The sequence below is a fragment of the Drosophila suzukii genome, chromosome 2L, assembly GCF_043229965.1.
Source record: "Drosophila suzukii chromosome 2L, CBGP_Dsuzu_IsoJpt1.0, whole genome shotgun sequence".
NCBI classification, from domain to species: Eukaryota; Metazoa; Arthropoda; class Insecta; order Diptera; family Drosophilidae; genus Drosophila; species Drosophila suzukii.
Genome location: NC_092080.1, coordinates 14,418,021 through 14,441,087, shown reverse-complemented (window position 1 = coordinate 14,441,087; position 23,067 = coordinate 14,418,021). Strand labels below are relative to the sequence as shown.

General features: G+C 38.7%; 1 protein-coding gene across 1 annotated transcript in view; it reads left to right on the top strand.

Moving 5' to 3' along the window:
• ssp3 (short spindle 3) overlaps nt 1–23,067 on the top strand; it is a 33,218-nt gene that overhangs the window by 3,463 nt on the left and 6,688 nt on the right. The window contains exons 3-6 of the mRNA XM_017089346.4: nt 60–1,497; nt 1,815–2,072; nt 2,137–2,260; nt 4,807–4,946. Coding sequence (XP_016944835.3) covers nt 60–1,497; nt 1,815–2,072; nt 2,137–2,260; nt 4,807–4,946 — 1,960 coding nt within the window. The remainder of the gene's footprint in view (nt 1–59; nt 1,498–1,814; nt 2,073–2,136; nt 2,261–4,806; nt 4,947–23,067) is intronic.

The following is a 23,067-nucleotide window of genomic DNA, read 5'->3' as shown; positions in this document are numbered from 1 at the left end:
ACCCAGTTTAACAAACCTACAATTATATCTAATATTTTTTTTTTCTTTTTTTTTTTTAGCAACCAACGATGACCACAGCAAGATCGATATCAAGATCCAGACCAACTGCGAGTTTTCCAAGACCATTGGTGAACTCTACGAGAGCATTGCTCACCGTAAGCTTCCAAATGGAAGCCTAAAACCGAATGCTTGTATCCTGAGTGCCTGTGATGAGAACGAGGAACAAAACACGGATGACAACGAGGAAGAGCGCAACGAAAGGATCTTGGTAGAGGTACAGGAATCTCTGGAGCGACAGATCAGGGAGCTGGAACAAACGGAGATCGACGTGGATACGGAAACGGATGAAACCGACTGTGAAGTTCAGCTGGAGGAGCAAGACGATGGAGTGGAATTGGGTAGCGGCGATGACTCCGCTGTGTTTGTGACCATGAGTGATGATGAGAACGCTAGCTTGGAGTTAAGGTATCAGGCATTGCTATCTGATATGTCCTGGAACGAAAGAGCAGAGGCTTTGGCAACTTTGCAGGCTTATGTGGCTAGACATCCTGGAAGAGCGCAGGAACTGCACCAGAAGTTATCCTCGCCCTCCAGGCGTCGTTCTCTTCAGGAAACCTTGAAGAAATATCAAGCAAAACAGGCAAAAGCTCAACTGAAACGGAATTTGCTCCAACAGGAAAAGGCAGCTAAGCTACAGCAACTGTTTTCAAGAGTCGAGGATGTCAAGGCAGCTAAGAATCAAATTATAGAAGACAAACGGCAGAAAATGCAAGGAAGACTACAAAGGGCGGCTGAAAATCGAGAGCAATATCTCAAGCAAATCATTGAGAAGGCTCACGATGAGGAGAAAAAACTTAAGGAAATTAATTTTATTAAAAACATAGAAGCTCAAAACAAGCGATTGGATCTGCTGGAATCCTCCAAGGAAACAGAGGGAAGACTGCAAGACTTAGAGCAGGAAAGACAGAAGAGGGTGGAGGAAAAGCTGGCCAAAGAAGCAGCTGTGGAAAGACGTCGCCAAGCTCTGGAAAAAGAACGCTTGCTAAAGCTGGAGAAGATGAACGAGACGCGACTGGAAAAGGAGCAAAGAATTGGAAAGATGCAGGAGCAGAAGGAGAAACAGCGACAGGCTCTGGCTAGAGAAAAGGCCAGGGATCGTGAGGAAAGACTTCTAGCCTTACAAGTCCAACAGCAACAAACAACGGAGGAACTTCAGCGTAAGATCCTCCAAAAACAAATGGAATCTGCTCGCCGCCATGAGGAGAACATCGAACACATACGGCAAAGGGCTCTGGAGCTGACCATGCCCACAAGGCAGGCGGACGAGGGTCGAGGCGATCAGGATGAGTCCGAGGATTTGTTAAATGGAAATGGCACGAGCACCACCAACGAGGATGGCGATTTGTCTTCAACTCTTTCCGAGGTCGGCGGAACGTCTGGTCATTCGAGGAGCTACAAAAAGAAGATGAAAAAGCTGAAGCAGAGAATGAGTCAGTGGTAAGTAAAGTGAGCTTGCTTAACTTTTATTGGTGGAATTAAATTAATTATTGTATTATTTTGATTTTGGCGTTTTACGACCCTTGAATTTCCACCTTAATCGTTAAAATGTTATTGGCTGACTGTTTGAATAAGATTTAATTTCAAGAAATTTAAAAACTTGAAAGAGGAGTTTAAACGAATGTCTTGTCTTTTGTTATATTTAATAGCATTTTCTTGGTTATTAATATAAATTGCTAGATTTCCTTAGTATTTTCAAATTAAATAGGGTTTTAAGAAACAAAGCATATATTTTACAATGATTTTTTTCATTACAGCGCTGCCGAGTATTTAGAGAGTTTGGAACCATTGCCCGCCTATGTAAAGAGGGATAGTGCAGTGCCAAAGCTGTTAAATCTGGTGGTCAAGGGTGGAGGGGCCCAAGGATTGGATAGGAACCTAGGAAACCTATTGCGTGTCATACCCAAGGCTCAGACCTTTGATTTCCAGGCCTTCCTCTGTATGGATGGTCTGGGTATATTGGCCAACCATGTGATCGCCAAGGGCCTGGAAGAAAACTCAGAGATCTCAAGGAAGTGAGTTGTCTTTAATTGGGTCGATTTATATCTATACTAATGTACATTTTTAACCATATTGTAGGTCCGTTCATTTGGCTGTGCAGTTGTATAGGAATGCCTGCTCGGTGTGCCCCCAGATTGCTCGTCACGCTCTTCTGGGCAATTCCATAACCGTTCTGTTCGATGCCATCAGCAAGAGTTTCCAGGTAATTCTCAAAAGCAGCCGTCACACAAAAGAAACTTTTAAGAACTTTTGGGCCGCCCAAACTGCTGCACAATAAAAGTGTCGCCAGGCAGTCGTCCTCGCCTCCAGGGGTTGTCCATGGGATTGGGGTTAGGAGTTGTCGCAAAAGTTGGCAACTCTCGATTCCCCAGGCCACGTCGGATGTCGCCTATGTGCATAGTATAAATTCGTACTTGGCCAGCGTTATGGTCCTGCCCGGCAGCCACTTAACACTTGGCCGCGTTTATGTCGTTGTCTGTCTTAAAGAAGCGATAAATGAAATCCTAGTTGGTTGAGAGTCCTTAGGAATTTTGGTAGATCTTTCTGTAAGGTTTTGAAACTAAAGAGGGACTAGAAATATTTAATGTGCTATTTGTTTGTGATAAAACGAAGGCGTATATTTTAATTAGCAAGCCTAATCATTTTTATATACATACTTGGTAAAAAAATAATTTATAAAATTCGGTGAATGCTAACATTTAAAGACCTAAAGGTAGAGCATTTCCTAGTCGTATTGCCTGCAAGACTTATTTGGCCCTGTTTAAAGTTTATGTTTCGCTTCGGCTTTTGTCTTTGCTCGTTTGGCTGGCGTTGTTTATTTGCCATTTCTTTGACGCTTTTATTTGGCGCTGCCTTTTGTTTGTTTGGCGTTTTTATTTGAATTTTATTTACTGGCCTCGTGCGCTCGCTCGCCTGTCGCTTGGCCTATCAATTTTTAAGCACTAGGTCGGTACCCTGACCGCCTGCCCTTCCACGGATCCCCACTTTCTGGTTATTTTCCCCTTCCTGGCCAATTTGTCAGCGTGTAAAATGTTTATACATTTTGCGGCTGCTGTTAAATCAATCGTTAAATCGCATAAAAAGGCACTCTCCCACCCTATAAATGTTTTTTCTTTCTTATTTTTTAACTTTTTTTGTATGTTTAATTATGCTCGTTGTTCCTGGAGTAAAGGGGTATATAGAGCGAAAGATTATGAAACATCTATAGTACATATTGCTTGTATTGCAAGATGTAAAATATTTTTACTAGCTTACTTGATTTTATTTTTGCATCAAAGTTATAGATTTTGTTTTCAAATTAAATTATTCAATAAAGTTTTTAAAGTCTATTAATAATACAAAATTGCAATATTCATATTGTAATTACTTGGTAAAGTTTAAAAATTACATACATTAGAATCTTAACTTTCAAGAAATGTTTTCTTAACCCATCTGACTTTGAATCCTTTTTATGAAATCTATAAAACTTTAAGTGAATATTGTTTAATTATAATTCTGATAATTAGCAGAACCGTTTAAGAAATATCATAGTTTTTTAAATAGTTTTATCTAAAACAAGTACTTTTAAACCGATTAAATGGTAACATTTTTGTGAATTTAATTCGTTTTAAAAATCAAAAGTAAAAACCGGAACCGGTGTGAAATTTCATTTTCTACTAAAAAGTTTCCAGAAGTTATCAGAACCTTACAAGAAGTAATATATATTTATTTAAATACTTTTACCTTGAAACAATAAGTTTTAACCGGATAAATAGTAACATTTTTAAAATCAAATTCGGACTAAAAATTCGAAAGTGAAAACCCAAACCGAGGTGATAATATTTCTTTTTCTACTAAAAAGTTTCCAAAGTCATTAAAAAATGACAAATTATACCCCACCTTTCTTTGTTTGGTAAACAAAGGGGTACTAAAAGGTCGGTTAAGTTTTCCTTGATTTTTTTGTAAGGTTTTTTTAATATATATTTTTTTTAACTATAAAAATATTTTTACTGCGCATCGCACTCTGGAGTTTTTTGTCGTCCGTTGTTGGCATTGTTAACGTGGCTCGTGTTTATTGTCGCTCCTCCCCGCCCCCTTTTGACCCACCCCCCCTTGGACGCCCAGTTCGCCTCTTTTTTTACCTTCCTTTTTTTTGTTGATGGATCAGCGCGCGCGCCGCTTGTCATGTAATGAAGGGGGAAAGGGGGAGGAGAAAGAGAGAGATACGAAGAAGGCGCAACAGAGTGAAAAAGTTAACTGTAAGTGAGCGAAGAAGAAACATCAATTAACATTTTGATTGATGTGGATGTCTCTTTCTCCGTCTGTTGTTGCTGTTTAAATTGATAATTAATTTAAACACGCGACAAGGAATTTCACTGCTGGCCCCAAAAAGCATGCAACAATTGTGCGTTGCCACTAATAATATAAATAAATTATAAAGATTTGTGCGCCAGATAATTATAGATTGTTAACAGGAGAAATTATACTTTCTAATAACAGTAGAGTATGATATATTCCCCTTTAATTTTTAATTTTTTTGAATATTTATAGGATTTTATCAATAAGTTTATAATATCACAAAGTTAAAACGAAAATAAGGGCTTTAGTAATCACAAAATTTCTTGCATTTCTTGCAGACATTGCATAAAACAAAACCATTGTTTTTTTACGAAAGCAATATTTTCTTATCAAAACATTTTTTTGTTCCAATCCTTGCGTGCGTATAAAAGGGTTCTGTGTTTTTTCTAACTCCCCTTCGATCTTTTGCAGTTACCCGAAGAAAAATCACCACAACATCCGGTCGAGTTGTCCACGGAGCTAATGCTGGCCTGCACGGAGGCTCTGTCCTCGAGTTACGTGAAGAAGAACACCCACCCAAAAGTTCCGGAACGCCTGCCGGACATGATAAAGTGAGTACAACAACAAGTGCAACTATGCCGGTTTATTGCGGCCAACTACAAAAACTTCGAATGAAAAAAGGGGAAACCCATTGAGTTCGAAAAACGAGTTCGAAACCCGTTGTGGGTGGAAGCGAGATGGCCATGTAGTGAGCCAGGCATTGCCATCCCTATCGCACACCAGAGAGGGCGTGTCTGCGCGTGAGCAGGACAGCGTATGCGGCTGCGCTGCCTGCGCCAACGTCGCTGCTGCTGCTCTGCTCGCGTTATTGCCTTTAAAAAATATTATTTTTAATTTTAACTTTTATTTAGTTGGTCACACTGATGCACAGCATATGGGTGGCTTTCGCATGCTTAAGAAGTTTTGTGCTTAAAAAAACAAAGAATTACAACTTTAAAAATAGTTGTAACAAAAAACAATTTTATTATTTGTAGTTACCGGTTACAGAAATCAAAACTTATTCAAAAACCAAAAAAACATACATTTTATAGGTTCAATCATTTGTAAAAATTAAAATATCATCCAACTGTTTTTAAAAGATTAAAATTTTGTAATTTTTCTCTTTAATTTGTACTTGCATGTTCAGTTGCTCCGGTTATTGATTTGCTTTCAACACCATTGAGCATTTTGTATGCCCACATTATTGCCTTTTTGCGTGCTTAAATTTCAAACTCGTAAGCTTTAATATTGCGTTCTGTTCGGAGTTACTGGATTCATCCTACTCCTTCTCCATTTTATCTGATTGTTTTCCTTTAATTTGCGCTCATTTTTGTGTGTAAAAGTTTTAATCGAATTGTTGCTATTGTTGACGTTTCTATAGCTTCCAAAAATAGACGCCATTTTGCTTATCTTTGTGCACTGTGGAAAAAGGGTTATATTTTTAAAAAGATGATTTAAAGATTGTTGGTATATTTTATTTAATAAACATATAAAATTATTTATTCTATGGATAACATTTTCGAGTTTTAGTTGAAATACAAATTTTGATACTTTTGAATATTAAGCTTTAGATATATTTTAATTACTTCATATATGATTTTTCCATAATTCCAAAAGCAACATTTTTTCTCACTGCATACTTTGAGTTTTTTATATATTTTTGCTAGTATGTATCAGTTAGTTTTGTGTGTGTTTGTGTTATCCTTTCATTGTTACATAGAAAAAACTTTGTTGTTATGCATTTTCCAATTCAGAATTGGCTTTTGTTTGTTACATTTGCGTTTGTTTTTGTTTCGGGTTTTTCGTAGCCATTTTTTGTGTTGGCTTTTCTTGTGTGTGCTGTGGCTTTTGTTTACCCTTTTGTGTGTACTCTGGGCTCTGACCAATTTTCTGCCCTTTCCTGGCTGTTTGCTTTTTATTTTTTTATTATTCCATTTTGTTGGCTGTCGTTTTTTATATACCTACTTTTTTATTTTTATCAATTTTTGTTTGTTTATATTTTCAATTTGCTTACAAAAGCTTTTCGTTTATTTTATTAGCCAGCCATTGTTGTGTTTTTTACGTTAGTGTGTCTCCTTTTGCAGCCTTTTGTGGTGGCTTTATATCCTTATTCTTCTTATTCTTCTGGTTACTCGCCTTTATTCCTTCGGCCAATTTTCGTAGCGCGCATTTCGGGGCTCAATTCAATTACAGCGTTTGCGAAATCAAATTTTCTTTTGACTATAATTTTTGTGGATACAACCCCCGACGACTGGCCCACTTCCTTTTTTATGCCTGCACCTTGCGCCATTTTGCCTTGAAAATAAATAAATTTGGTTGAATGGGAAACTCAATTCGCCGCACTTGAATGGTCCGCCATCTTGCACTTCTTCCTCTTCTGCCCCCGTTCCGTTTCCTGTTTCTTATTTCGCCATGGCCACGAAGTATTTTGCGTTTTCCGGCTTCCTAATTCGATTGCAGCTTTCTTTCTTGTTCTTCTACGTACCGCTTTTTGTCGGATGTATAATTAAATTCTTGTTTACTTTTAATTGTTTAGGTGGGGGGATGGGAGTTGGGAATATTTTGTTTTTAATTTGAATAAAGTTTTCGGGGAGTAGTGTAATCGAATTAAAGTTGACAAAGAGGAACTTTTATTTCTAGACAAGAGGGGTTCTTCTTTTGGGCAGCGCAAAACTTTCTTTGGAACTAGCAAACTTTTGTTAAAAGATTTTGCTTACTTTAGTTTGGTTTTCTAAAATAAAAACGTACTTTGTTTGTGGTTTCCTAAAATAAATACGTAAATTTTTGAATATTAAAGTTTGTATTTTGGTGTGCTAAATAAAACAAACACTTAGTAAATTGATTTTTCACTAAGAAAATGAAATAAAATATTTTAAATTTATGTATTACAGGATTTATTAAATATTAAAATACTTAACCCACTGGAGTTTAAAAGTACACAATATTTTACGAGCTCCCCATATCATTAATCATAGCACATTCATAATGATTCAAATTCTATTCACCAAAAACTTGGCGTGGGATTATTATAATGCGCACCATAAATCGTATCCTCCCGCCACCCAGAATGTCATCCCCATTCTAAAACCATGACAAATTTGATTTGCCTCGCTCTGGCACCTTCATACCACACAAAAAGCTATGAGCAGATCTATGAGATATCTTTTTACAATGTAATTGATTCATAATTAATCAACACAGTCATTAGCCCTCTTGGTTGGAAAAAAAAACGGGAAGTAAATATATTTTAATCACGATTTGATCATCAATCGCAACAACTGAAAAGGAGGCACATCGCAATCATAACGATGATTTGGCACGCGATAAAGCAAACACCCCTAGGCAAGGAATGGAAACCAGTAACCAAAAACCAAAAACCCGAACCGGAACCCCTTTACCTTGCCTCCCCTAAAAAGCAGTCATAATGATATATGCATATATCTCTGGGTGTAGGGAAAAAATCTTTTCGATATTCATTCCCCAGCCGCGTGTTTCGTCCTTTTTGGGCTTGTCTACCGATGCTCCTGCGGCTGCTGTTTCCACTGGCAGGATGTCAACAAGGACGACATGCTGGCAGAGTTACTTCCGCCTGCTGCTCAACTGCTCGGCTGCTGTGCGGCAGTTAATTTAATTACCCTTTAAGTAACCAGATCGAATGGCCAATTTGGAGTTATGACCATCAGGCCTTGGAGCTGCCGCATTCACATCCTGCAGGATGTTTGCAAGCAAGAGTCTGAGTGTGCAAGTTTTTGTGGCCTGCACTTTGCAATTGACATTGTTACTCAGACTCCACTGAGCTTAAAAAATAAAGACAATGGAGAAGTGCTGCATGGAAAAATATCAATAATATATATTATTAAAAGAGACAAAATCTAATTATCATCTGTAAACCCTTTTTATTAAGTTCATTTTGAACCAACTTGGATTGCTTGAGAGCTATTCATTATATTGATAGCTTATAGGATAGGCTATTCTCCCAGTGCCAATAAAAACTTTTGGCTCAATTACAAGGACAGTATCTGGCATCTAAGCACACTCACACGCCCACACACACGTGTCTCTGGGTTTTATTTTACCATCGACATATTAGTGCAACTATTTAGACCCTAAACTATGCTGCAGCCCACTCCGCCCCTTCGATAGACCATAGTCTTTGACTCTCCTATCTGGTCAAATGTATTAATTTCATTCTGGGTCCTTTGTCGTCCTTGCTCTTCACTCTTATCGCTTTCTCTCACTCCTTTGGAAATATCCTTCGACGTCTCCTGTTTCGACTCCTCTCTGGCCCTTTGTTTGTTGGTTTTTTTTTATGTGCAGCGTTTAATATCCGATTTCAGTTTTTCCCCTCGTCTCTGTTGATTCTTTTTGACAAAAGGCCGAGCATTGGGAAAACTCGGCTCAGTTGCTGTCTCTGTCGCTTTGTTTGGCTTTGGCGAAGTTTCCTATTTGCTCAGTGCGCCGCTCCTTTTGTTTGCCCCTCGCCCCTTCCAGTTTTTTCCCACCCCCGCTTGAAGGAAAATCAAAATATTGACTCTTAACGGTGTGTTTATTGATCTTTCAGCTACCCCAAAAAGGGAGAGGGAGCGGAGGGTGGAAAATTGGAATAAGTAGGGGGCCTTGAATTTCCTTTTCGCAATTGATGCATTGAAAAATCGTCCTGTTCTTCAGTCAATTTTTTTATACCCGTTACTCGTAGAGTAAAAGGGTATATAAGATTCGTCGGAAACTATGTAACAGGTAGTAGAAAGCGTTTCCGACCCCATAAGGTCCAGGTCCCTCTGTCCGTTTGTCCGTAGATTCTAGGGACAGATTCTAGGCAGATTCTAGAGGTTCTTGCGCAGCGCATGATTAGATCAGTTGGGTGCCACGCCCACTCTAAGCCCATAACGCTTCAAATTTGTCTAGGGTCCAAATTTTTGAAGATTTTGTAAAAGTGTAAATGGGATTTTAAATTGGAATATCCATCAAAAAGTTATGAAAAAATAAAGAAATCGACGCGAGGTGGCGTGGTATGCAATCTCGCTTTTCCTTTAGCTGAGTAACGGGTATCTGATAGTCGAGGCTATCGTCTATAGCGTTTGCTCTTGGTTCAATTTAATAATGTTTAAAAATAAAAAAAAGTTGTATCGGTTATTATTTTTTTTAAACGTCTGAAAACAAGGTTCATAAATAAAATATTTTATAACAATCACCGAATCATTTCAATCACCGAATCAAACATGGCTTTACTAAATTTGAAGTAGAAGAATCTCTCTAGTAGGCAGACCACCTGCCAGCTTTTTGCATGTCATAATTGAATTCAAATCACAAAACTGTCACACAACTAATCAGAGTTGTCATCTCTCCCCGGTCCTCGGCTTGTGAAGTACCCCTCCTCCGACTGCAGTCAACTGCTCAACTGGAGCTCAGTTTCAATTTCTATTTCAGTTTCAGTTTTCGTTTTCAGTTCTCGTTGCTCATCTGTTCGTTTCGACATTCAAACTGTCAAAAAGTCAGCATCAATTACAGTTACAAAGACATCATAGCAAAACCCCTGCACAAAAACCCACACAAATATCCCGAAATCGGCGCAGTGTGAGTGCAGGGGCGTTGTGTTTGCGGGGGGGTGCTGTACAAAAGAGAGAGGGGTCAAGGGTCAGAGTAGCAGCTCAAAAGAAGTGTAGCCCAGAACTTCGCAGTATATTTGCATCAAAATGCATTTGGCCATAAAGCACTGAGGAAAAAACTAGATTTTAGAGGGTGGTTTGAAGGGTTTTCGTGAGAAGAATTGATTTGATAGTCTATGGGGTGTTTAGTAATACATTGTGTAATTAAATAAAAGTGAAATGTTAGTTATCGGTTTTTTATTTGCAATGAATCGAGTATTGAGAAGTTTTAAAAACTGCACTTTTAAAAACATACAATTAAAAACTTTTTGGGAGAATTATTCTGACCTTATATTTCTTGAGATTTATTAAATTACTAGATAACTTAATAAAAGAAAAATCCATCGATTAGTTAGTAGTTTTTAAAACATTCATTATGTTAAGCTATCGTATAAAAATGCATTTACAGTTAGTAGTTTTTAAAACACTCTTCACGTTTGTATAATAATGATAAAGTTTGATATAATGATATATTTCTATAATAAAGTCTATATTTTTGTTGAAACCGCTATCAAGGTTTTTCAGAAAAATGATTTTTCAATGCTTTTCGTAGCTTACTGACAACTTGTAACTTTAGAGTGAACCCTCTTCTCGCATAACACGAAGAGGTCATATGCAAAAGTCTGACATATGCGCTGACATTTTGCATGCAAAAAGGCGCAGCAGCCTCAGCAGCTATGTCCTTTCCCTGTCCGCCCCTCTCAAACTCCTGTCCCTTGTCGAGCTGCATGTCAAAAGTTTGATGAGTGCCTGTCCAGCTCCGCCGCATGTCAAAGGACGAACGGCGGGAGGGAGGGGGTACGGGGTGGGAGCGGTGCGAGCGGTACGGCTTTTGGCTATTGAATTACCTACAGGCTCAGTCCGAGGCTGAGCCACTCCTCGTTTGAGTGCAGTGCATTCGCTTTGATTTTGGCCTTGTTTTTTTCCACTGCTCTGTTTTGGGTTTTTCCTCTCTGGGGAAAATTCCAGTGGAGGGGGGGCAAGGGGTGGGGGGCAGCAACCACCCACCAAGATGAAGTTGTCTCTGGTAGGCGACATATGTAAAATGTGTAAAGTGCAGTGCCGGTTACAGTTAATTTAATGCTCGTCAGATGCGAAGTACTATATCTCCGGAATGATAATGCACCCTCTATAAAATCACATCCTTCCTGGTCCGCTCTTTTTGTTGTTCTATCACTTAGGAAAATAAGATCCAATGAACTCAATAAATGAAAAGCATTCTATACAGAACATTTTATAAACTTTGTAACATAGGTTATAACGTTTTAATATATTCACTCTAAAAATATAGAGTTCTTAAAAACACTTTGTATGAAGTTTGTTTTTAATCGTAAGCGTTTGAATTTTAGAGTTCCTAAATCAAATAATTTCTGATGTCCATCTAAGCACATAGATATCTATAAAGACCTTACAAACCTTGTAGCTTAGGTTATAAGGTTTTTATGTATTTCCTCTGGAAATAAAGAGTTCTTCAAAAACACTTTGAAGCTTTTTTTTAGATTTTAAGGATCGTAAGCTTTGAAACTTTAGAGTTCCTAAATCAAAAAATTCCTAAAATCGATCTAAGCACATAGTTTTCTATAAAGACCTCACTAAATCTCCACTAGCTGAAGACAATGCTGCAAAGCAACTCCCAATTTTTCAGAGTGCAGTTAATGCGCATCGGTAGCTCTCAAAACAAACAGAAGCGGGAGGGTGATTATGAGGGGGTGGAGATAAACAGAATGGGAACACAAAACAGGCGCAAGGACAAGGACAACCCAACTGACGCATCACTCAATCAAATGGCAATTGTGAGGGCTTAACACGAGGCCTCGGGCCGCAACACAATCGGAATACCGAGCAACCCTCGCACACTATAGTTATAAAGCAGATAGTCCCGGTCGCATCCCCTGCCGAAGATCCCGATATGGGGACTAAAACTGGTGCAAATTAACACACTAAGCACTTGAATCGTACCAAATGTGGCATGAGTAATGCCCTGAAGTGGCCAGCAGATGGCGCACATTACAAGCCACTAATCCGGGAGCTATGCTATATTTCTCAAACGATTTTCCAGATCCCCTTCCCCCCTACAACCTTTCACCATCGGCATAAAAATTTACGATACATACTAAAAATCTTTGCAAAAGTATTTTTTGAAATGGCCCAGCCCAGTAAAGGTCATTTAGCACTAAAGATAAAGTCGCTCCTATGGTTATGGTTATTCAATGGTTGTTGGGTAATTTCTGGAGAGTGGGCGTTACGGGCTCCCCACCTAGGGGGCGCCACATTTATGATTGGGTGGCGACTTTCCATAAATTCTAATTTGATTTTGCCACTAAAGTGCCATAAGAAAGCAATTTGGTTCTGGCTCCCCATGCATATATATACATACTTAAACATTTATTTAGAGGGTCGGTGGAACCTTACGTTGGGCATAATTTTTTACGATGCTCACTCGGCGACATTTTCATTCGCTCGCCATTTTCCATTTTCTACTTTTCCCCACACAATCTCGCAATATGGAAGCCAAATCACAGGCGCCCATTTTCACTGACTTTGGTCCTAGACTCAAACTCCCCAATCCAGAAATCTTTGCTAGGGTGGGTATAAGGATTTTCTTAAGGTTCTAGTTTTCTAGATTTTTGTACTTAAAACTTTTCTTAATGTATTTCTCTGCTATTAAAATATCAATATTGAATTATAAAAGAATTGTTGAAATATTTCCACTTCCTTTCTTTTTAACTTATTTTAATATTTATTGTAACTAAGAAGAGTATTCCAAACTTCGCTTTCGGATATTCCATTCAGCTACTTTTAATGCCCGTGCCATTTTTTGTGACCCACCTCCTGGTCGTGTGTGTTGTTCAACTGGCTTTTGTTGGTCTTGTTGCTATTTTATTTTATTATATGCACTTTTCTTCTACAAAATGGCGGCAAACGTCGCCGCATGGTCCTGTTCAGGGTCTTTCTATAGCTTTCGGATGGATTTTAAGAAGGGTATGTCGGGGGGAACATCGTTATGGTTGCGGTTATTTGGCGCCATGTTTTTGTGTTGCTGCCTCTGGGTTCTCCAGCTTTTTCTTCTTCGCGCCTCGTTTGAGTTTTACGAGCGGCTTTACTTCCTCGCAGCTATTTCGACTTTGGCTTTTTAACAGCCTCCCAAAGGTGGACGGGGGCTTTTGCAGACCCAATCCCAATGCCAAATCCCGTCATCGCCGCTGCCCCACGTGTATTGTCCATTTCTGACGTTGATTCCCCCCTTCCAAGACTATATTTTCCTATCTTTTCGGTTTTCTGGATGAGCATCTGCGGTAGGCAGGAGAACAAGAAGTCGCCGCCTTATGTTGCCCGGTGACAAGCCCCATATGGAAAGAAGGCAATCACTCTAAAATAAGTCTTAGTAGTTTGAAAAAATAGTTTTTTAATAATATGGGGAATTTATTTTTTCATATTTAAATACAAAAAAGTTAAACTATTTATTGAAACATTTTGTTTCCACAAAAATCATAAGCGTTTTAAAATCACTTTTAAATGTCATTCTAGGTGTCTAAAAGTATGCAACAATATTTTTTTACTCAGAAGTACAATAAAATCATTCAGAAACCCAATTGTTCTTGACATCTATGACATTTACAATACCATATTGATTTGTGTGGCACCTCCTAAAAAATCTTTTTATCCTCCGATCACATATTTTTATTCGAATATTTTTTCCCTGTGCAGTTGGGTAAAAACTGCTGAAATTTTATTTTCAACGCGCGTGTCGTAATTGAAGACGCCCGAACTCTTTCTCCTGGCCCCAGCCCCTCGTTTCTCGCCACGTCTGTCAAAATATATATATTAAATATAAGACAAAACGTTTACCCCGTTGTCTGTCTCCCCAAGATTTCGCTGTGTGTGTGTTTTTGGGGTAAATGGAAAACGCTTTGGGTGGCGTTCGTTACTAAGAAAACACAGGAGACACGACGCGAGATGGAATGGTTTGGTATGGTATTGCTCTATAGATGGATGGATGGATTGGATGGACGGCTGACGTGTTGATGAATTTTCATTTTAAAAACCCGGCTAGACAGGATCGGGATTATATATCCCACGGAGTGATTGCCACATCCGTGTTTTTCTTTGCCCTTCGTTGGCCTACCGCAGATGCAGATTTATTTTTCTTCCCATATCTATAACTCGAATTTACTAGAGTTTCACTCAAGATACTTTTCGCCAGCTTCTTGGATTTCGTTGCCCCTCTTTCTTGTTTTTTTGCCATATTTTTTGCACATTTTTCTGGTTAAATCTTCAGAGCACACTTGACAGCTCAATCTCGGCACTTGCCAGGCACTCTTTAAAATTTCCTTACCCTTAACCCTCAAATGCTCCGCGTAATGCGAGTTTAATCATTGATGTATAAAAAAGTGAGCAGCAACCCCGGGGGCACATCCATCTGCATCCCCTTAAACCGAACTGACAACCAAATGTCTTAATTTATTCATAACTTTTTATATATGTGAGGGGAGGGGAGGGCTATTATATTGTTGTACTCCGGCCAAAATGCAACCCCTCACTCCGCGTTAAACAATTTCCATGTTTTGATTTATGAATGATAATGCGCTGTGACACATCCCAAAACCCAAAAACCGAACCCAAGCGAACCGAAGCCAACGGAACTGGATGAACCAGAGCCAGAAACTGAGGTCCTGAATTTGGCATATGCCTGCATTGCGTTTAATTTGCATTAATGGGCGTGGTAATGGGCCTGCTCCCGTGGCTACCGATTTCTGGGCGGTTTAATGAGGCGAGCCTTGTAAAAAGTTTAACAGATTCCGCAGTTTTGAAAAATGTGCATGCCTGAAAAATTATTTTAAATGAGGGGTTCCGTAGCAACTGTCGCAAAAAAAAAGGGTAACCTTGGAATGGTGGGCGTGGCGGAGGGTCATAAGTCAATAACTAATATGCTGATTATAAACCAATTTAAAGGGATTAAAGGGAATTGAGAGAATTATTATAATTATAATTTAATGAATTCAGTTTTTTTTGCCAATTTTAAATAGGAGTTTACTTGATGTTATGCTTGAATATGTTCATAAAATTAAAGGTATCCAATTTGAGTTCAATCCATGGGTCTATCGAATCAGTTAGTTTTGATTTAAAAAAAAGTGTGTTGAGTGGATATCCAAAACTTGGAATAAAATACATATTATTTAAATATTCAACAAGTTCTGACACTTTGAAACAACTTTTTCAAAAATAAGCTAATAGTTTAGTTAGTTAGTTTAGTTTATTTCAGTTTTTAATAGTCTAGACTGCTACAATCTTTGTCGAATATTTACAAATCATGCTTGTTTTGTATTTAAAAACTTTTTGGTGTCTTTGTTTTTTTGGACAAAGTTCTCATGGAGTTTAATGATAAGCCGAAAACTGACTTTCCTGGCTTGGTTGCGCTTTCAGCCACTTGGCGCATTATTTATGATGAGCTCAAGAGGCCGAGGCGCGGATACTTGTACATAAATATGCATATCTTATATACCTCATGAGAGGGCAATCCTTTCGCTGCGGTTTTCGCTATGCGCCATACCTTGATCTCCGCTACCTTGCGGTTTGCGGCGCCTGTGCTGCCATCTCTTTCGGCTTACATCTACCCCACTCTTTCTGCCACAGCGTTGAAAATCAATTTACGTCAATGTCTGGGTTCGGGCATCCTCACTCTCCAACTGAATCATCATCGTCATCATCAGGCGACTGTCGCAAGGTAAATGAATTAAAAGTGTTGTTGCTGCGCCCGGCGATACGTACAAATTCATTTGCATTCAGAAATAAAAATAAAAACAAGGGGAGAGCCCAGAAATTAATTACGATCTCAACTGGAACTCTTATCAGTCGAAGGTGCGGCCCTGAAAAAATAACACACAGCTGCCTTTTTCGCCTCGCCGCCTGTCATTTGATTTGTATTTCTGTTATTCTTATTTTACACTTTTTTCTGCGTCGTTTTTTATTCAACGCTTAATTAGGAAAAATCACAAATTAGTTAAATTTCCGCAAAACGATTTTCAAGGGTTTCGGCTGACAGCTGTGCGACCATCAAAAAAAGGGGCCTTTGGACAGGGCGTGACCGAAACTGAAGTCCTGTCAAGTCCTTGAGCGTGACCGATTGAATTCGATTGCTTTTCGCACACACAAATATTGAAAAACTATAAAAAACAATAGTTCCAAAAAACGAGAATCGGACCCTCTTTTAAAGTTAAAAATTTCGGGTATTAGACGATTTTATTTTTGATTCGAATAATGAATGCGCTGTAAGTGTAATGATTATAAAATGAGTGCTTTGATTGTGAAAATTTGCATCGCATGTTTTAAGCAATCTGACATAATAATAATGTAATTTAATTACAATATAATTATAGTTAATTTACAATATGATTATATAATATAATCACAAAAACTTTAAAATACAAAATAAATTTTTAAAAAATCTATAGGAGTAATTACTTACAAAACCTTTTGAAAATCTATTACCAATCAATTGAAAATTTCGCATAGACCTCCCGTTGAGACACTTTAGAATTTCCACCCAATCATAACCGCATCTCCGCCTCAACCAAAACATTTACAAATGCAATTAAACCATAACAGTCCACCCAAAGCATAAACCATAAATTCATTCGCACATAGGGGTGCCCTATTCCATTGACCATTTAGATATGGCTGCCACGGGATAATTTCCTAAAAAAAAATAAAATAAAATAAAAACATTGTGCACCCAAATGCGGTCAATTCAATTTCGATTTCAATACCGAATTGCATTTCCTGGGCAATAATTGATGGACAGCGTAGGATTCGTCCTTCCTATCGCTGCTCTGCCCCCTTTCAACAAAGGGATAAGTCTAAGTAAGTGGGTTATTAGCACCGCAGGATGTCCGAAGTGGCAAAAGGACATGCAGGCCGAAAGGAGACCCCCTGCCAGCGGAACGGAACCCTTGCTGGGCATTAGAGAGTCACGTCCCAGCTCCTGTTGATGTGATTATTGTCGTTGGAGGCGTTTCATATTAGTAATGTAAACATACACAGAGAAAAACATCTATTCCATTACTATTATGCTACAGAAATGTCTTGGAATATGAAATAAATATAATATGAAATTTAAATCACAGGAGCTTAAGTAGCTTTCGGTATCAGATTTTAACAAAAATAGCCCTTTCGGGCTGTCTTTTTGTTGGCATGTTAAAATAAAGAAGGAAGGTTTTAATCTTAAAATATTCAAACGCTCTCCATTTTTAAAACCTTCTTTTAGTTTAGCCGGCGTACGAGAAAACGCTCCTAGACATCGGTTATTAAATATTTCGCATGCTGATAAAGCTGATTACTTCAAGATATATATGTCTGAGTTTTAAATTAACATAATACTTTCGGTGATAATGTTTTCTCTGCGTGCCGAAGTACAAAAGGTAAAAAGAATCACCAACCGGCAATTGAAATTCATAAGAGCACTACTATTCCGAGTCACAGCTCCATTAGCCACAATTGAGATCTCTGCGTGGCATATCCTTGTGACGAATTGTCTTAGTCCAGCCCGAGATTTATGTAATAAATATATATCCCCCTTGCCGCTGTTTTAGTGACAGCTGCTGTACGTGCTGCCCTAGTAAGCGCTATAATTATGATGATAAAATGATGATGATGATGGTGATGTCACACTGTTGGTGGCTCTTAATGATAACGATGTCCCTGCTCTCTCTCACCCACTGATAATGCTACTTAACTCCACATGCCCACATTTTTCGAGTCGCCCATTAAAAGTTCACCCTCCCACAGAAGTACAACAATCCCCTCACCTCCCTTAACCACCGAATCCCTTTATGGCCATAAAGGAGGCGACCAACTTGCAGCATGAAATTATTTTACACGCGCTCTAATGCATAAACATGGCCAACAAAGTTGGCTAGCAAAGCCGGTACCAGGTGCTGTGTAATTTTTGGCAACATCAATGAAAGCCATATACTTGCCGAAAAAGTGTTTTTAAATTTTGTTGCGAACTTCTTTTTAAATGTGGAATTTAACATTTGGAAACATTTATTATCGAGATAAAAATACAGCAACAACTTGGCTTATATATTTATACCCGTTACTCGTAGAGTAAAAGGGTATACTAGATTCGTCGGAAAGTATGTAACAGGCAGAAGGAAGCGTTTCCGACCCCACAAAGTATATATATTCTTGATCAGGATCACTAGCCGAGTCGATCTAGCCATGTCCGTCTGTCCGTCTGTCCGTCTGTCCGTCTGTCCGTCTGTCCGTATGAACGCTGAGATCTCGGAAACTATGAGAGTTACAATACTGGGATTAGGCACGCAGATTCCTGAGATTCCTGCGCAGCGCAAGTTTGTTTCCGCACAGTGCCACGCCCACTCTAACGCCCACAAACCGCCCAAAACTGTGGCTCCTACAGTTTTGATGCTAGAATAAAAATTTTAACTGAAATGTATTGTTCTCATCAATACCTATCGATTGACCCAAAAAAAAGTTTGCCACGCCCACTTTAACGCCCACAAACCGCGAAAACCTGTGACGCCCACAATTTTCATGCTAGATAAAAAATTTTAACTGAAATGTATTGGTCTCGTCAATACCTATCGATTGATCCAAAAAAAAATTTGCCACGCCCACTCTAACGCCCATAACGCTTAAATCTGTATACCGCCGGTAGGTGGCGCATTTTAATCTCGCTTTGCTGCTTGCATATCTCCATATAGCTGAGTAACGGGTATCTGATAGTCGAGGTACTCGACTATAGCGTTCTTCCTTGTTTTAAAATGTATTAATACATTTGCCTAAAGGATACAAGTTGTTATGACCTAAAGTTGTTCGGTAGCTTAGCTACAAAAACTCGTATAAATGCACCATGAAATCTAAATTTCTTTATGTTAAAATTTATTTCTGAACTACCTGAGAATATCCTCAGATATACTCATATATTTACTTCAAAAATATTTACTCAAAAGATAAAGTTAAAAATATAAAAAAATATATTACCAAATTTGTTCCTTAAAAAACTTTATTGTCATCTAGAAGTAAACTATATAAAAAACTTTGTTGTCATCTAGAAGTAAACTATATAAATACAGGAGATAATAACTAGAAAACTTCTGGCAAATCTTTTAATATAAAATTAAAATAGAATAAAAATGTTGCCTGTATTTTTGATGGTCTAAAGGAGGTTTATCTTAAGATATGTTTTAGACTAAAAGTATATTTTCGTAATTATTTGAGAGAATCCTATTTTCCACCGAAAGCCTACCTTGGTATTTCCACCGAGGGTTGCTTCTGTTCTTCTTGCTCCTCTGCTCAGCCACTTGTGGGCAATCAGAGCCCTCGACTCTGGCCGGCTGTTTGACGCCGATTTGCTACCCCTAAAGCTGCGACTCGAGTTGCATTGTTTTGACATGACACCCGAATAGGGTAGCCCCGGGATATATGTAAGTATATTCCGACTTTCGGGAGGGGGAAATGCAGATTGGCAAGGCGCAGGCGCGACAGTTTTAACCCCCCGAAAAGAAACAGTTGCTCTTAATCAAGTGCTGACAACCGGCAGAGAAAACAATTCTGAAATTGCATTTTAATCAACTCCGGCTCGTGCTCACTGCGGGAAATTAAGGGGTAGCTACAAGCAAAAACCTTTCTCTGCTTTCTTTTTTTCCGGTTTAGTTTTCATTTAACACCTTTCGATCCGTGTGTGTCGTTTGTTTTGCCTACCCGGCTACAGCCGAATTTTCTAATGTTGTTTTAGGCCACCGCAAGGCGTTGAGTTTTATGCACATGCCTCCGAATCCGACCTGAATTTGAATCGGGTTCGGATTGTTTTCTATATGTGTGTATTCTCGGGTGCAGAATGCCAGCCAGCTGGCATTTTTCCAGCCTCCGTTGTTGACTTTACTTGATTGAATGAATTTGAATCTGATGAATTTCAATGATTCGTGTTGAAATTGAATTACTGCGAAAGCTGCTAAGCAGATTTGCTTGTGAAAACACAGAATGTTGTGGGGTTAAAAATGGTCGAATCATCTTGTGGGTAAATTAAAAACATACGAATTTGAAGGTTTTCATTTTAAATGTAAATAAATTGAAGAAGTGTCAAATATAAATGGAATCATTTATCTGTAGAAGAGACATGTGAGGTGTAAATTGAAATAATTGTATAAAATTCCTTCAGTTTGCCACATAATTCAATCAATTAGACAAATTAAATTAACACACGATAGAGTTATTCCCAGGCATTAAGATAATAACATATTTAAACGTTTGATTTAAATGTAATTTGCTTAATTTGTTTGTCAACTTTTTAATCTACCGAAACAAAGATTTCAATAGAATTTCGCCATTTCGTGCCCACCATTTTGGCCACCAATCCCATAAACAATTTTAAAATCGTTTGCCCATTTGTTCGAAATGCCACGTGCATTGCAAATTTTGTTTTAAAGCCCGCCGACAATGGCAATATAATTCTTTCATATGCTAATGAGCAGCACGCGTCTAGCATTAAGTGTGCTCAAAATGCAAAAACCGATTAGCAAAAGATTCAGATACGTCCGTCCATAAAATGCTGCTAAATGTTTGTAAGCAAATACGAGTGGCATTCTGTGAGAAGCAGTGTGTGTTAGATCCCGAGAACTGTGACACTGCATCCACTTTGCAGCTTTTGAATAGGATATTCAAGTGCAAGTCCTCCTCAAACCATTCGCTTTCTTTGTTTTTATTATTATTATTTTATTTTTTTGCAAAAAGAGATATTGAAAGAGAAATTGTTGTGCAAATATATTTCAGTTTGCTTGATGTTTTGATTTCAATTAGCGAGAGCTGTTTACAAACACTAACAAGGAGGAGCTCTCTAGTTGAATGACTAGACTATCAGATACCCATTACTAACTGATAGTTAACCAACTTAAAATTAAATATATTTCTTAAATGCTTTAACCTCTGAAAATGCGGGCGCCACTGTTTTGGCCAATTTTTGATCGTTAGAGTGGGCTTGGCACTTCCTTAAATAAACTTGCACTACGCAAGAATCTCTAGAAGCTGCTTGAGTAATTCCAATATTGTAGCTTTTGCAGTTTCCTATACATACTTTCCGACTAATCTAGTATACCCTTTTACTCCACAAGTAACGGGTATAAAAATATCAAACAAAACCTCACTCGCTGTCCGTTCATTATTTTCTGTGTGATTTATCATAATAAACGAAAGCGAGTCATCAACAAAGGCGTTCATTTATCGTTCGGTGTTTGCAATACAAATGAATTGCATACAGATTTCTGCTATTTAAGTGGCCGACCATAAACATACACAGATCTATAACATTCTATAAATGAGTGATTGATATGCCACGGCAATGTCCTGCAGCAGGATGCGGGAACTTTCGCTGGCCACTAATTCAGCAGCAGTAGCAGCGTCGAAAAGCAAACACGGCCAGCAGCAATTTTTATATAGCCGAAAAATCCATTTTGACCCCTTTTGACACAGCCAGAAGTCCTGTTCGCAAATAAAAGCGTCCATTACTCAAACGCTAGCACACACACACACACACAAAAGCACACTGGAGAGACAAACAAAGCAGCAAGGACTACGTGCCGTTGCCAGGATGAGTCCCAAAGTCCCGCTCTTTTAAATCTGGATCTGTGCTTCTAGCTTAAGATACTTAATAGAAATAAATCTTAAATTCCATATTAGCCAAAAGTAGATCAAAGATCTTGGGATAATATCAAGCTGTTTTCGTTTTTGAACTTGATAAGCATGTACCTTACTAATGTTGTAAAGTTATGCAAAATTCCGAAAACAAATTTATAAATCTGCTACATATTTAATAATTATATTTATTGTTAATAGAGAATTCTGAAATGATTTTTTGAGGTTTTCAGGTTGAGACATATGTATAAGGGATAGTTTATATAGATTAAACAATTATTAAGCTTAAAGTTTCTAAAATATTACATCTTTTAGAACTATGTCTTCTTTTTAAAAATATTTGTAGGGTTTTTGAAAGGACGCTTAAACATGGTAATAAAAGTGTTTAGTAAATGTTAATTTAGAATTTAACAAAAACTTAGAAAGTTCCTAAAAGTGCTGGTTTCCACCTCAAAAGTTTGCGTACACCTCCCAAAAAAGGGCCAAGTGTATGCCCAAAAATAAAGCTAAAAGCACATCCCTGCTGATCCCATGCTGATATCCCCACAGCGTTTCTGGCGTTGTCAACTGTAAACATACTTGAGCTTCCTGTTTTGCTATTTGTGCCTCGCATCGCACACAGGACACTTAGGACAGCCGGGCGGACACAAGGACATGAGGATGCCCGGACGCAGGAACAACCCACACGATGTTTGCTCTCCTAGTTGGTCAATCCGACCCCCCCTTACCTCCGCCCTTTCCTTTGGGTTCTGCTGGACAAAAAGTACTCGGCAAACTCATCAGCACCACAAAAATATCCTTAATAATTTTCTTAAACCAACAAGCACAAAGCCAGCACGGAGCACGAAGGATGAAGGATGCTTTTACCCCGCTGACTGTGGGTAAACCTCCTCCATCCTCCTCTCCCATTTTCCGCCAGTGAACTGTCATCGTTTGTCATGTGTCCTGGCCTGAGTTTCGCCTGTGGAAAGTATTTAGTTCGTTGGTCGCATCAATCCAAACACAAAATGGCCAACACCCCGGCCAGAGACGTATCGGATGTGGCCGAGGTTTCCTTTCCCAGGACCAAGGACCAAGGACCAAGGACTACGGTCCCCAGACCCCGGACAGGACATAATCGTCAGTGCCGTAAAATAAACAGCAGCCAAAAGCAGCAGCAGCAACCATGGCGACAAAATAAAAATAAAATGCGACAACACAGGGCGAAAATGGCTGTCGAGAGGGGGGTTAAACCACTGGCAGGACACCCAGGCAGGACTTTTTCGGGTGTGAAAAGGCATTTGGTGCAAAGCTCGAAATAAAAATAAGAATCCCCAGCAGGAAAAAAAATTAACATCCTTGTTAGTTGTGAAAACACGTTCGCTAAATACGCGCGACAGTTGCAGACACACCATCATCC